At 39.3% G+C, this 15,965-nt stretch overlaps 1 protein-coding gene across 1 annotated transcript in view; it reads left to right on the top strand.

Annotated features, from left to right (window-relative positions):
• Nucleotides 1-15,965, top strand: part of LOC114567007 (seizure protein 6 homolog) — a 53,416-nt gene that overhangs the window by 4,650 nt on the left and 32,801 nt on the right. The window contains exons 2-4 of the mRNA XM_028595898.1: nucleotides 6,760-7,196; nucleotides 7,290-7,473; nucleotides 7,938-8,059. Of these exons, the coding sequence (XP_028451699.1) occupies nucleotides 6,760-7,196; nucleotides 7,290-7,473; nucleotides 7,938-8,059 (743 nt within the window). The remainder of the gene's footprint in view (nucleotides 1-6,759; nucleotides 7,197-7,289; nucleotides 7,474-7,937; nucleotides 8,060-15,965) is intronic.

Here is a 15,965-nt window from a genome sequence, read left to right as displayed (position 1 = left end):
CTCAATTCACTTGACCTCAGGAAGTTTCCCACACTCTTAGGACCCCCACCTTCCTCTGAGACCCTCACATGTCCTACATGGGCTTTACTAAATGTGCATACAGAGAAACATTTCACTAAGTAAATTTCCCCAAAGACAATAAATGGTATTTTAATGTATTTGTGACACTGCTCTGAATAAAATAACTAATCTCATTCTGTCACGGTAATTACCACCTTTAATTTATGAATTAGCTCAACAGTAATTAACCAGCTTCAGTGTGGTGTGGTGTAATGCAGTTACACGCATAACCTCTCAAGTGTGCACCATGGCATCAACTTTTAGCTGTTGGATCTACTGCAGTAAATCAAGTTTAACTGAGATATATTAAATTTCACATCAGCACCTACACATGGCTGCTGCTGCAGCTGCTGTCACTTGCACTCTATACCCTATAGCAAAACATTTTGACAACTTGTGGTACTGTACAATACACAACAAAACTGTCACACATGTTAACATCTATCATCTCTTTGTGATTGTATTCAGTGCCTGTGACGATGCAACTTGCTGCTGTTTGAATGGTTAAATACGATAGCATGACACACATTCTTTGCACCTGACAGTGCACATCAAGATCACTTTGTTCTGACAGTAGCCTGGTTATGCCAGCATATTACATCTATATCTGATTGGAGTCCTTCAAGCACAATAAATTGAAATTGGCTGGCAGGAGGGTGTGATTTTCTAACTGTGGATGGAATCACATGAGAACAGGATCTGCATGTGTTCCTATATAAAGAAACAGGGTCTGGCAAAGGTTGTAATTTTTGTCAATTTGACAGTAATACACAGTTGTATTACATGCCAAATGAACATAATTTCAGTGTTTGCATCTCATTAAAGCTTGTTAAACAAAATGTTTGTTGACGACATGAAAATAGCTGTTCTACGAAAGCCTATTTTCTCTTGCTACTGTACGTAGGCTTGTGGTCTTAATTGTTACGATGTCATTGTGCTTATGTTTCTGTAAATATGAAATTTCACAATAGAGTCTTCATTTCATCTTTCATCTGTCTGGATTTTCAGCAGGTCAGATGTAAGGCATGTCACATAATTTACAGAAAAGATTAGCAATTAGTGACTGCCATATGTGTGTAAATAAAACTAGTTTCCTATTTGGCATTTATTGATTTACATTACATTAATACTCAGCAATTTGCATTTAAAATTCAGTTTTTAAGCTCTATTCGGTGAAACCTCAACTGTAAACATCCAATTAAGGTTGAGAAATTAAATAAGTTTGGTAGCAGTACGCGCTCCTCTAATCACCAGGGTGAGGTCTCCAACCTGTACACATTGATCCTGTATTGATCTGTGTATGAGAAACTCTGGTTAAATCCAGTTCTTTATTCTCACTCTCCACTTTCACTCGATATTCTGACTGAAGGGCAGCAACTCGTTGGTCAATAGCTGACCAACATAGATAGAGACATAGAGAAAGAGAGAGACAAATATAAGAAATAAAAAGGCATGCCTCAGTTGCAGTTCGGTGCAGCAATAACAATAATGTCAAAAGCATAATTCCCCAGCTTTACCATAAACTATGTTAGAGATTCCTCTACACTTTGCAATTATGAGGAGGAGGGGGGACAGCCTTATAAACTTCAATCATTCATGAAGACCTCCCCTTAAACTCTTTATTCTCGCTGGTTGTGAGACATGTCAAATATGCTTAGTTTGTCTTTATAGTGCAGCTTTCACTGCTCTTGTTGTGACAGAATAAGGCTACAAGGAAATGTTTTTCCTCCATCTTAGAACATCAAAAGATCTTTGAATTGCTTCTGTCGCCAAGAAAGATAATGTGGTGTTGTCGCATCTGCCAGTATAATGTAAAACCATGTGTCAATTTTGTCAGCCTGGGAGAGGCTTTGTAACAAAATTGTTTACTCTTCCTTTTAATAGCCTGATCAAACTTTTATTAGCGTGCTAGATGGTGGTAAAACAACTCTGCATCAGCGAAATGTTACAGTGGCTTACATCTACTTTTTTTTATTAGTATTTTTATATTTTTAAACATACAGAACGGACAAACATAATTGATCAAGAACAAAAACCCTCTCCCACCCCGCACCCTCTGCGGTCTCAAGGAAAATAAAAACAAACAAATAAACAAAAACAGAAATCACACCTTGCCTAGTCACTCTGCTCTAATTCTTGTGATAATGAGGTCATTAGGACTGATACTTGTGCTGCTGCGTTTTTTGCATAGGTCTGTAGGCAATGATTTGCCATAGATCATTGCCGTAGAGAGCTCAAGCATAACTATGCCTAGAAAATATGCCAACCACTGTTTTATATAAATCGAGTGGGGGGAGCCAGCGCTGAGCTTTAATTTTCTTGGTTGTGGTTGAGCCGGCTAGCCAAACTTTCTTCTTTCTCCCAAGCAGGTGTAATTTATAGTCGTCATTAAGTAACAAAACAATTGGGTCGGTAGGAATTCAACATCCTATCAAATCAAATATTATTGATGTTTTATTCCAGAACTCAAGCACCTGTTCACACTCCCAGACCATGTGCAGGAAAGTTCCAGTTTGTTCAGGTTGACAGAACGTGCAATAGGGAATGGGAATGACTTTAGAGATGTATCTCTTCTGAGGAGTCCAATATGTCCTATGACATATGTTGAGGTGAATCTGCTGGTGATTTGGGTTCTTGGAAAAATGTAAAATGTTGTCCCAAACCGTCTCTCAATTAATTGCCTTCCCCTCAGGGCTCAACTCGCACTCCCATTTCCCCGCCATGGGGAGTTCTCCCATGGAGACTTGCATCAGTTTAGCGTAGATCCTGGACACCAATCATCTCACAGGAAAATCAACAAGCCATTTAGTGACTGGGTGCGGCTCAAGACTGTTCCCCCATGGCACTCCATAACATTTTAGGGCTGATCTTAAGCACAGATAAAAGAAAAAGAATGTCTGAGGGACAAAACTCAACATACCTTTCTCACTGAATAGCTGGTTAACAGTATAAATGCCTCTGTCACTCCACTGCTTACAAACAAAGGGTTTGTTGCCAGACATTAAGTGTGTATTATGCCAAATTGGGTTATTCAAATGCCGTCTTGCTGGTGTAGCCTAGTTGCTCCTCGACCTGTTTAAAGTTGGTCAATGTGTTGCTGATAATAGGGCCATAGGCACACACCTGCAAAGGCAAGGTCTTGCACTCTTAGATCTTCAGTGAGGTTTTGCACTATTTTTCTCCATGGGACTGTAGATGAGGGGTTCATCCACACTCTGAGGGCCCATAGCTGAAAGGCTCTGTGATACACTTTAAGGTTGGGGAGGGCCAAGCCTCCTGTGTTTGAGGTATGTTACAGGGTAGAGTATTTTAGCCTAGGTTGTTTATTATTCCAAATATATTGCCGAATTAAAGTATCAAGTTTCTTTCAGAAATGTATCAGTCGGGGTAAGGGGATCATTGTACTTCAGAAATTCACACGAGGAACTATGTTCATTTTAACAACAGTAATCCTGGAGCATAGTGATGCCAGCAGTGCAAACCAATTGTCCAGATCCCTTTGAACACTACTTAATATAGTTTCATAGTTGTCCTGGACAATTGGCTGTAGGGATGCGTGTATATATGTAAAATATGTAATTTTGCTTTGGATTGGTATTGTGGCACTAATGGTTTATGCCGGTTGTTCAATACAAGAAGATTAGATTTATTCCAGTGAATTTTATAGCCGAAGATTGAGCCAAATCTGTTGAAGATCTTAAGAATTTTTGGAATAGAGTCCTCAAGATCAGCAATGTACAACAAAATATTATCTGCAAATAGTGATATTGAGCTGCTACTGGATATAATCTGAATATTACAGATTTTATTTTATTTTTATTTTATTTTGCCTTATGGCTTGGGCTAACTGTTCAAGAGAAATTGCAAATAGCATGGGGGAGGGCTTACATCTACTATTAAAGTTTTACGAGCAAAGCCGAGCTTCTCCTGTGGCACGGCTCATTTTCACATTAATTCAGTCACCAATTCTCATTTAAAACCTAAATGCATGTTTCCTGTTATGGGAATCCTTATATAATCAATAAAGACAAAGTCAATTTTCCAGGGTGAATGTTGTCGTCCTGGCAAGCAGATTTCAGCTGTTTCATATGCAGGAAAAGCAACTACTGCTTGTAATCAATAAACACAAAATGAGCCAGTGAATTGTAGAATATGCAAGCAATTTTAATCAGATGTTAAGAACTGATCACATGGGAACTGATCAAGTATACACTGACTGTGAAACTCACCACAATTTAATTGAATTTCAAGACAACAATTTATATTTATTTATTTATGTCAAACAAATTTGCCTTGAAAAGCATTTGAGAATATTGTTTCAACCATGACATGCTACTGTATTTCACTTGAAATGTATTGTGTACACAAACATTGTATCACCATTCACCTGACCTCTAAAGACAATTTTAAAATGAATCTTACATCTGTTTTGACTTCCAGCCTTTAGCCTCTTGGAGGGCTGTAGTTAATAGATTCACCATGACGATATCTCACTCTTTTGCTGCCTGTGTCAACAACATCCTTTCATCTCCAAGCATGAAAAGTGTGCTGGCAGCTTTTCTGCCTCATTAAGACAAATGAATGCAAGCTAATTAAAGTGTCAAAGCTGATGGCATTGTTTCATGCACACATAAGAGGATTATATGAACTCCCTCAGTGTTTTTGATATTTATCTTACTTATTTACACAATACAAAAAACATACAATTGTTTGATGTTTAGATGAAATTAGATGGAAAGAAAAAAAGATTGAGATTACATTGATGCCAAAATAAAAGCAAGAATTCAAAATCAGTTGTGTTTTTAGTCAGCTCATCTCACTATCCTAAAAAGATGGTGATTGCCATAGATGTTTTCTGTTTATGTCCGGGCCTGTATTCCTACCTCTATCTCAACAAGATAGAAACAAATTCTGCCAACACATAGCTTAAAACAGCCAGTCAGCACTAGAATTTTAAAACCTGAACTCTTTCCACATGAAGGTTTGTAAATGAGGGAAAACAGTTTGTGTTGTTATTTGAGTAAGTATAACTAGCAGCCGGCCTGGAGAACAGTTGATCATTTCAAGATAGCTGTCCTGTCAAAGCCACTAAAGACATACAAAGACTTTGTCTTTGCTAATATTTACACTGTCTGGAGGATTTGCAGTGTTGGGAACCATCCTTTCATTAGATTTTACCCAAACAACTGATGTGAGGAAAATGTAGCAGTTAATGGGGTAAATATGGCACTTTTGGACTCACTGTGGAAATCATTTTGGCTACAAAAAAGGAAAAGCGTACACTGCATGAACTGATTGGCCTGTCTTTCTTCTTGAGCTGTTACAGTAAAAGATATATTGATGTTGAAACTGGCATAGAGGGAAGTAGATAATTAGTTTTATAATGGGCTGTACTGTTCCTTTAAATTTAGTTGGTCACTCTTCATAGGGAGAGAGCTAAAGCAAATTAGTTTGTGCCTCTTTCACACACTAACCCTAACCCTAACAGTGATTAAGGCTGATAAGACAGGTGTGACATAAACAGGTGTAGCTAACGGGCAGCTTTAATCCTTCCAGTCTTTATTTTATTCCATTTTTTTTTAGTTTTGTGTTGCTTACCTCCCACCAGTTGTAGTAGTTTATTATTTTTGAAAGTTATTTTTTGATCAATTATTAAATGCATGCATTTGTCTCTGGTTGGCGATTGTATTTGTTGCTAAACTCAAACTGTTTCTATGGCTGTTTAGTTAAAACTGAAGCTCAGTCATTGACAAAATGGCAAAATCCCTGGCCTGCAAAGAACATCTTTTGCTTTTTAAACTGTAAAAGTTCCATGTTTAAACTTGTGTCAGCAAATGTCTTCTGTAACTTACAATAATGTATAACATGTTTTTTTGGTTTACTGACTATTCCTAGTTTGAATGTTCTTCCTGTACTGTCCCTGTCCCTGAACTATTAACAATTCCGGCACAGTGTGTGTGTGTGTGTGTGTGTGTGTGTGTGTGTGTGTGTGAGTGAGTGAGGTCAAAAAAAAATACTAGCCTCAGAAAAATATGTGCTTTTAAACTTTGTTATCTGACAAGTAGCTATACTTTTTCTGCCTAGTGTTTTTCTGCTCTGAAATTGTACTGCCTGCGGAGTGTGATTGTGGAATTTGTCTTTGATAATAAATTGGCTTTCTGCAAGGTGCTACTCAACACTGTCAGTATAAATCAGCCGCATCTTAAAATATTATTCATGTTAGTTTAATGAAATGTATAGTATGGCATGTAAATTAATTTAAAGAAAGTATCTGAAGATACATCTGAAAACAAACTATGTTTTCTTACACAACACACTATACTATTATACCATGCATACTGTACATTACTTGTAGTGACCTACAAATGTTACAAAAGTTTTTTTTTTGAAGCTTCTATAATGGATGGTATAAGGGTTTATACATACTTTGCACACACACACACACACACACACACACACACACACACACACACACACACACACACACACACACACACACAAAAATAACTGATTTAAATAGCAACAAAATATGTGGAAGAATTATACAATAGGACAGCCTCTCATCTAGGCATAATTTTGGTAGATTATAGGCTGACATAGTCTTGATGATTTTATAATGAAAAAGATGTACTGCTCTTGTGTATGTTGCTTTTGTAACTTACTGGCCTGTGACATTTTACTTTTTCTTTTTACTCTTAGCTCCAAAGGAAAGCAATGGCATCAGTAGGAGAACACCAGACCCTGCCAGGGACTCCTCAACACAGGACACAGAGAGCGAAGTGCACTCTGTCACCACTGTCTCACCAATGAACATCCCCAACCACCGGCCTGTCCTCGAGGGCCTGCGGCTTCATGAACACCTACTTACGAGGGATTTCCAGGGGGACCAGCACTTTTTTAGGAGCGATGGCTCTGTAGCTGCATATTCCACCATGCCAGGCTCCATGTCTGCCTCAGATGCAGGAGACCCTGTCACTCAGCTGGTGCCCCATGAAGATGCCCCACCTTTCTCAGACATTGCCACTACTGCCACTGAGGCTGCCACCTCCCCACTGACCACATTTACTCCCACAACACCAAGGCCGCCCATGTCTCTCCCTCAAAAGAAGTCATCTAAGACCTTGGGGGCTGACAAGGTAGAGCCAACAACAGACTCCCTCACCACTCAAGTGACACCAAATAATATAGGTTCAATCAGTGAAAACCCAGTGGCTTCCTTATCATTGCAGAGAAGTCGACCTCAAAGTTGGAGTCCTTCTCCTGTAGAGGCTACACTTGCACCCTCCTCAATGAAGATGGAGAAAGGAGAGGCTAGGGAGACTGCACTGAAAAACAAAACCAGCCCTGGTTATCCACTCCCCAACACAACGTCCACAACCATTATCACCACCATCACCACCATACAAACAGCAGGTAGGCATGTATTCTCTGACTTTCAAAGATGTACTGAGCAGAACATTCAAGCGTCTTTGTGAAATAAATAGCAGCAGCATCCAAATAACTTTTGGCCCGATGGAAATAAAAAATTGAGAGAACCTTCCCCCTAAGATTAAACACATTTATCCCAGAGGAGAAGAGAATAAAGCATCAGGTCATCAACATCACTGCTGTTCATTTCGCATGCTGCACACTATTCATCTCTCCACCAGGGATAACAGAGTTGCTCATGTGTCAGAAACAATCTGATTTTTCCTGATGTGTCCTGACTGTCCTTTCCACTGGCCACAGAGGGCTGACGGCCCAGATGAGCAGTGTCGGAGAGGAGATCTGCAGAGATAGTTAGAGGGTTATGGGGCCATGGTGACACAGGTGGGCTGTCAGAAAGATCAGTGGTCTGGGAAAAAGGGAATAACTTGTCTTTTCACTGTCTCCCACAGAGCCATGCAGCCTGAATTTCACTGACCCTGAGGGTAACATCGAAATCCTGCAGCAACTTGACTCTGGAGTGGAGTGTAACTATCTGGTTACGGTCTACCTGGGATATGGCATTGAGGTTCAGGTCAGTACTGGCTCTCTATTATGTGATCCAGTAGGCGATTTGAGGGGGGATGAGATTCCCCTGTTAGCAAAATTATCAAAATGCATGCCCCTTGTAAACCTGCTATCCTCCCTCTCCATCCACCAGCAGAAGAGAGAATGCAGGGAGAGAGGGATTGTTTAGTCTAGTCTGCCTGACTCAATGATACTATATCTGACTGAGATTTGTGCAAGTTTCAATCTATCGCCTGACCATGGCTCTGAAATATCAGTAACCCAGCTGTGTATCGATAACCCATAGCGCTGTCCGGGGTGCTGAAGTAGCAGATAGCAGACTGGTTTGTAAAACAGAACCAAAGGAGTCGTTCATGTGGCGGTTCGCCAGTCCTCCTAATGTTATCCCTTATTAGCAATTTTTAAACTACATATGCAACTTCTGATAAACCGGTAAATTTGAAATTTTATCTTTAAACCAAAATTAATAGATTCTTTTGGGCACTATATACACAACTTTGACATTTTTAGTTCCTATTTACACATCCAGCAGACACAAAGCAACATTTGCAATGTGTAAGTCCAATAGTTACATTCCTTTTAGCTCCCATCAACTCATAAGGAATAATCTGGCACTTGCTCCAATATTTTCACTAGCTTCTTGTTAATTTTGTTTGCCGTTTAATGCTCGGCAGTGTTTTAACTGGAAACAGCTGCCTGTGTCTGCATATGATGAAAACAATGAGCTCAAAGACGCTATAAAGCTCAGTAGAGCTGAGAGGAACTGCCGTATCAGGTGACAATTGTCTAAAGGTAAAATAATGCTGCAAAAATGGGTACCATTTAACCAGTGAAGAGCATGGACATATTTTGGTTTAGTCTTAGCTGTAACAGTATTTTCCAGTCTTGTGTGGGTTGACAGAGATAGACAGGCGACAAATTGTTGGGTTGAGTGGGTAGATGGGTGCACAAGTGATGGGGTCTGCACGAGGTTGAAATGTTTGCTTGGTAAGTCTTTTCACAAAAGGTTATAAACAATTTAACTGACAGTGTGTGTGTGTGTGTTCCCTGGCATTTGCAATTTCTCAAACGCCTCATTTACCACAGGAGACTTTAAAATGTGTGAGCTTTGTCTTGCTGCCTCTGGAGGGCTAAGATAAGTATTGACAGAGTATATGTTTGAGGTTGTTTTTCTCTGAAAGCTTCCTCTGGGTAACACAAGTACATTTTGAACCACATACAGTAAGCACAGGCACACATGTGCAAGCGTACACACATATGCATTTCACCACATTTGAAATATCAGATCTCAACTTCCATTGCTTCTCCAGAAAATTCTCAAAACAGCAAAGCTAGGAAGGGACCATATAGATATTTTATCCTCGACTCATCTACCAGTTCTTATAAAGAAACAGGAGGAAGTCATGTGTTTCAGCACCACCATGTGAACAGATGGGGCCACAGTCTCCCTCCCTCCTACAGCTAAACTGATAGTGATCTGATGGCACACTATACAGACAACTGCTGGCACAACTGAAGAGAATGATGAGCCCTGGTCTCTGTTTCTGGCGACAGAAGATAGAAAGATAGAAATTAAAGTCAAGTATGTGTCATACCTTCTCATCAGCAATGTGTGAAGCTCCTCTGCCTGGAGGCTATCCAGGTCCCAGGGTTTTAAAGGAATGAAGGAGATGAGAAAACAGACTTGAGAAGGAGAAGTGTGCAGAGAAATTGTTATGCAAGCAGGACAATTTTTACCTTGCATATTTAATGCTTTTTCCACAGTGATGGTTTCTATATAGTTCAATTAAACAGTGAGAGGATTTTATTGTGAGAGTCCTACTTTTCATCATGTTTTCTGTCATTTTAAATATACTAATCCTTTATATTATAGTATCCAATAAGAAAAGAGAAATGAAACAAACTGTTGTTGTAGCGACTAAATTCATTGCTTCATTGCTCTGATGAGCTTATTTGTCATCATCACACAGTGATTTCTGCCATATCTCTGTTTGGATCTTAAACAGTTTGTTGGTTTGTAGCCAGATATTTCTTTTCTGGTATTTGTTAATCACAGAAATACATGTCTTAGTATTTACTTTGATCAGCTGGGTTTTGATACCCTTTACAGTGCCGAGCATTAACACAGGGGAAAAGCTTTTGCTCCACACTTCAGAGCAGAGCAGCCATAGGAGGGACATTATGGTTGAAGTGCATGTTCTTATTTTGGCAACCGGCCTCCGTTATGGAAGGGAGTCATCGTTATAGCACAGACAGACCAGCAGTTTGCAAGGGCAAAGGAAGGGAATTAGGTGGAAGAAAAACTCAGGACAGATGAGGGGACTGTATAATATAATTTATACACTGTATAAAAATATTTATGTTGATGTAGTGTACCTATGTTTCAGTAAAACACACACATATACATATATATATATATATATATACACACACACACACACACACACACACACACACACACACACACACACACATACACATATATATATATATATATATAGATATAGATATCTATATAGATATAGATATAGATATATATATTATACATATATACATACACACACACACACACACACACACACAGAACACTCAGAGACCCCTCTGATTTCCACCAGCATTCAAAAACATCACAGAGATTGGTGGGGAATAAATAAGAAAGATCAGACCTTTTCTGTGCTTAGTCAATACCCCTTTCAGCATTCTGGCAGCTTCAAGGAGAGGGAGGATGAAAAATGTATCAGGAGAATTTACTGCCCTCAGCCTGACTGTTCAACACCTCTGCCACAGCTAATAGCATATAATGCATTGCCCCATCTGGTGATTCTGGCTGCATTACAATTTATTTGCAGAATAATTGCACAAATATTAGGAGGCTGACGTAACACCAACTTTCAGCACAGAGATAAACCAATAGTGTAATAAACACTGAAAATATGTATTTTTAAAAAGGTCTTGCACTTTAGTGTACACTGCACTAGCCTAGTTAAATAGGTAAAAACCGTACGTGCAGGACATTTGAACAGTTAGTGCAAACTATATTATGTTATAAGTTAATGTATGATGATGATGTAACATATAGATTTTTGTCTGACATTCTTAGCTATTATATTAAGTTTAGCAATGATGAATAACTCTTAAGCCACACAGGGTTACTGTAATTTTTACCAATGAATTGGCCATATCTTAAGCACATCTTATTTCTGTCCTCTATATCTGTCTCCTCCTCTTCGCGGCAGTCACTTTTGCAATAAGGTTTTAGAGGACAGATGGAGGTTTTCCAGAACTGGGCTGTGGCATTAAAGTACTTAAAATCTGTGTTGGAGCTTTTTTTTATTTGATCAAATAAATCCAGTGGGTTAGCTAGCTATCAGCTCTTTCCAGGCCATCTGTCCCACTCTGATTTCTCCGTCTTCTCTGCTCACTGATCTACCTGCCTGGGTCTAAAGGAGCTACCATGTGAGGCTCTGCACAGGTTGTTCCAGCTCGGTTTCATGGTGGCCACATCCCTGCACTCTTGCTAAAAATGAATGTATTGTGTGGGAGGGACTGAGAGAGGTTGATACATTTCAGGGGTTATGAGCCCAGACATGGCCAATTTCTCCCACTGCCACAAAGGCTGATTGGGGGAGTGTTTCCATTTTCTGACAGGTTGAAGCAGCATCATTTAAAAGGATGGTGAGGGAGGATTTTGAGGTCAATACTGTATATCTCATTTTTTCGCTCTTCTCCATCCCTCTCCCAACTTGCACCTTTTTTTTTACTATTTTCATCCTGCTCTCATTTATAAGTTTTTCTATTTGTCTATCCTCTACCCTGTCTTAAGCAGTGCTAGTTATTGTGGTGAACCTGGTGATATATGAATGAATTTACACCACTCTAGCTTCACCTGTATATAATTGATTCTCATTAATACTTTATTTTATTCTTTTCATTATGTTGGTTAAAATAGGAAGTGACCATCAAGTGAAAGAGAACACAAAACTTTTTTTTGGTACTTTTCTTTAATTATATTTTATAAATATCAAACAAATGCCTTCAGTCTCAAATTATAGCTTCCAAGTTTTTCATCCACAAATGAATGAATATTGTTTCAGACGTTTCCAAACAAAATGAAATACAACTTCAAAACCAAACATCTAATGTACTAATGAGTTACATCTACGGTAGGGATAAAGTATGGTTGAAGTACATTGTCAGTGAAATGACCCTGATTGAGATGTTAGAGAACATGCCAAGTGTTTATAGCTAACCCTGACTCAAGGGTTAACGATTGGTATTTGATGGTGCCTCTGCGACCACGCTCCTCTGACTCCAATCAATAGTCATGTTAATAAGCAGAAGCAATACTTGACACACAGCCTCCTCTCTGTGCTAGGTGAATTGCTGTATTGATCCTTGCAGTCTCATTTTAATTCCAGTATTTCTTACAAAAGAAGCAAAAATGCAGATGGCATTGAACCTGGTGGAGTGTGGCTGATGAGGGAGGGAATTACATTTGTTTTGTTGGTGTTCAGTGACAGCTAGTGCTCTTATCAAATGGAAGGGCCACAAGAAAGTGTTGTGATATTTGCAATGAAAGTCTCAACACATTTCCTCTTTAAAATGCAATGATGCCTGTAGTCCTCGCCTCTGACATACTAACAGTGACGTTTTAACAAGGTTATGCACATGCTTAGGTCATTCTGTGACTCACCAGAATCACAAAGAACGCAACACGTAGCAGATATGTCGCAGAGAAACTGAGCCTGACTGAGTAATGGAGGCCAAGACAGGCTTGCTACCTTTAATCAACTTGAGATGAGGCAGAGGGAAGCCTTCATCATGTTGTGCCTTGGGGGAGTAGGCAGGACATAAAGAAGGCCAGTTTGATCTTGATGAGCTTTTTAGGGTGCCAGGGCTTTTCTGAGATGAGTTTTCATGGGGCCTAGTCATCCCGAGAGGAATGACTTCAGGTGACACTAATTGCTCCTCCACCCAGCTAGCTGTCATAAAGAGAGAAAAATTGTCTGCCAGACAACTATGTTCTCTCCAACTCTCTCAGTGTCACGATGAGGCTGGGAAAGCAAATGCCAAACAATATGAAGAGTAATTAGCAATGCAGGAATTTAAATCTATGCAAAAATGCACACTGCAGCAAATAAACAGAGATGTCGAGGCCCAAGAGGCACCGCAGAGAGTGAGGCTGATTTATCATAGAGCAAGAGCCTCATCTCATGAATTTGTTCCAAATGCTGAGGGCCTTAGTGCTTGCTTTACTGTAATGTTCTGGAGGGAAAACAAGATCATATTTGAGAGGATGGTCACAACTAGGCTATGTGGTGGAGGCAATTGGTGATCTCAGGAGCATAAATGTTACATCACAATGTGACATAAGTGACAATGAGCAAGTTAGTATTGTAGTCAGCCACTGGCACATTCTCATTAACATTCAGCTTTTGCTTATTGGTACAGTAAGGAACCATTGTTTTAGACCGCAGGGCAAACAGGAAATGGCCTTGGCTGTTTCATACAGAGATGAATGTTCAATTAAGATAACGTTTCCATATAATGAGCACTGGAAGGTTTCTTTTTTTAATATGAGAATTTATCAGGAGACAAACAAAAACTAGATGTGGTGTACCAAGATGATTCAAATGTGAGTCTGAGATATGGGGTGATGAGGGAGGTACACTACCAGTGTGCTCCACTGCATCAGCCATAGTAATGATGACACTGCAGCTGGTGAGTCCAATGGCTGTTGATTTATTGCCCCCAGCAGCAGGGTCATTTAATTTCCATGTATAGTGGGATCATTTTGATTACATACTGCTCATTTCTCCATCAGCAATGGCTCCTGTGAGCCAGTGTAAATGTTCATTGCAGAGCACCGGCAGATGTTTTCAACATTAAATTATCAGTGAGAGCCAGCCTCTGCGGACAGTTAATACGTACTGTGTGCTTACAGATGAATTAAGAAATGCCTGAATAAAGATATAATCTTTATTCACTCATTTCTTAATCCAATGTGTAAAAAGGCTAATTTGTTTGACAAATTGTTTCTTTCAAAGCACCAGGAGAAATATGTTTTTTGCCCTTATTTTAGACAGTAACTCCCTAATTGCATGATACGGATTCATTTTAGTTTAGCTTTTGTGTGGACTGTCAGATGCCAGTGGAGACTCCATAGTAAGAGATTAAAACCCATGGCAGCCCTCTTTCTGTTTGAAGGCGATAAGTTGAATCTTCACCTCACTGCAGCACCCTAGAAGCTGTTCTAAGATCATGGTAAACACACTAAAATCAAGGTATTTACTCCTGCAAACATCGTTTTCCTTTGAAACCTATATTTTGGAGACACCCCCGATATTGTGGCCTTGCAGGTTGGTTTGTTCATTATAGTGGTTTGATTGAAAGGACAGTGTTCAGAGGGACGAGTGATGACCCTCTCTGCTCTTGTCCTCTTATTTTGATTGGGCTCAGGAAATACTTTACTGGATCACTTGGGAGGGAGAAAATAAACACTTGAGGGTTAATGATTGGTATTTGAAAGAACACGTAGAGGACAGTCTTACATTTCTTGCATTGTTTAGAGCTTTTCTTTTATTAACCTGGGTAAAAACACTAAACAGACATTCTTTCTTATCTCAACACAATTCTCAAAATGGAACAGCAGAATGTTTAGATGGCATCCTCAGATAATGTTGTGGTTGGTGCAGAAGTGTGCTTGGTCAGCCAAATCCCCGGTCCCACAAATGTGTCTGCTGAGGCAGAGATTCCAGCTACGAGTCACAATATAAGCCTGCTCTCATTACCGTCCGAGAAATGTGTGTGTGTGTGTGTGTGTGTGTGTGTGTGTGTGTGTGTGTGTGTACACATACGTGCACCCACACATAAACACATGTACAGTAGCCTACATGTATGCGTGTGTAGATAGACCGTAAGAGAAAGAATTCCCTCTGGGCATCTGGCTCCAGCACTGTTGAAGATAAGGTAGTGGGATGTCTCCTGACATGGCCAATGATTCATAATTGAGGCAGGACAGCTGTTGCTGGCTGCTCTGACAGGTCCCAGGGTGGATGACAGATGATAGGGCCCTCTGGGAACAAGCTTTCTATCAGTCCAACTGCTCACTGTCCACTATCTGCTCACCTGTCCTTTGTGAGCCTCTCTGGTATATGTAAACCAAGTGGTCACAGACCCACAATCTGTTTGACCTCACTGGATAAGATATAAGTTGTTGCAATATCAGAGTGCCTACTAAATATTAGATGAACACACAATAAACCCCTTCACAATGTAATGTTGTGTTGTAATGTTAACTTAATAAACAACAAATAACAATGTTTTTTTCTGCTATTTGCATTCAGATAAATATCGGTATGAATATATGATAATAATAATCAAAGCCAAAACATTTTCAGTTCTGCTGCTGACAGAAATAGTGCACCTTTTAAGTTAGGAAAACTGTCTGATCTTGATTAATAAAATGTGATAGATCATAAATTTAATTTGTATAGCACTTTTCTTAATGCAGTTATAACGTGCTCTTGATGAAAAAAGAATAAAGAAAGGACCAAAGTGTTAATTTTATTTAAATAAAATTGAATTATTCAAATAAAAATAAATAGGTACAGACAAAAAATAAATGGTGTAGTGAAACTTAACGCTTGGCACTCAAACCCAACCAGGTGAAATATTAAATATTTACTGTCTTTCTTAAGATATATCAAAGTAAAGATATAGCCTGTCTGATTGTCTGACTGGTTCCAATGTCCAGGGACTTTATTTGCAAAGGGTCATCCTTGGTTACTAGCTGACACCTATAGGATAAGAAGAAGATAACATAATAAGATTATAAGTAGAGCCCCGTCCATCGATCTAAGGTGACACCAAAGCATAAGGAGTCAGCGAATAATTTAATTCAATTCAATTTT

This window comes from Perca flavescens, chromosome 13 (assembly GCF_004354835.1).
Source record: "Perca flavescens isolate YP-PL-M2 chromosome 13, PFLA_1.0, whole genome shotgun sequence".
NCBI lineage: Eukaryota > Metazoa > Chordata > Actinopteri > Perciformes > Percidae > Perca > Perca flavescens.
The sequence above is the reverse complement of the archived record's forward strand: the minus strand, read 5'-3'. Positions and strand labels throughout refer to the sequence as shown.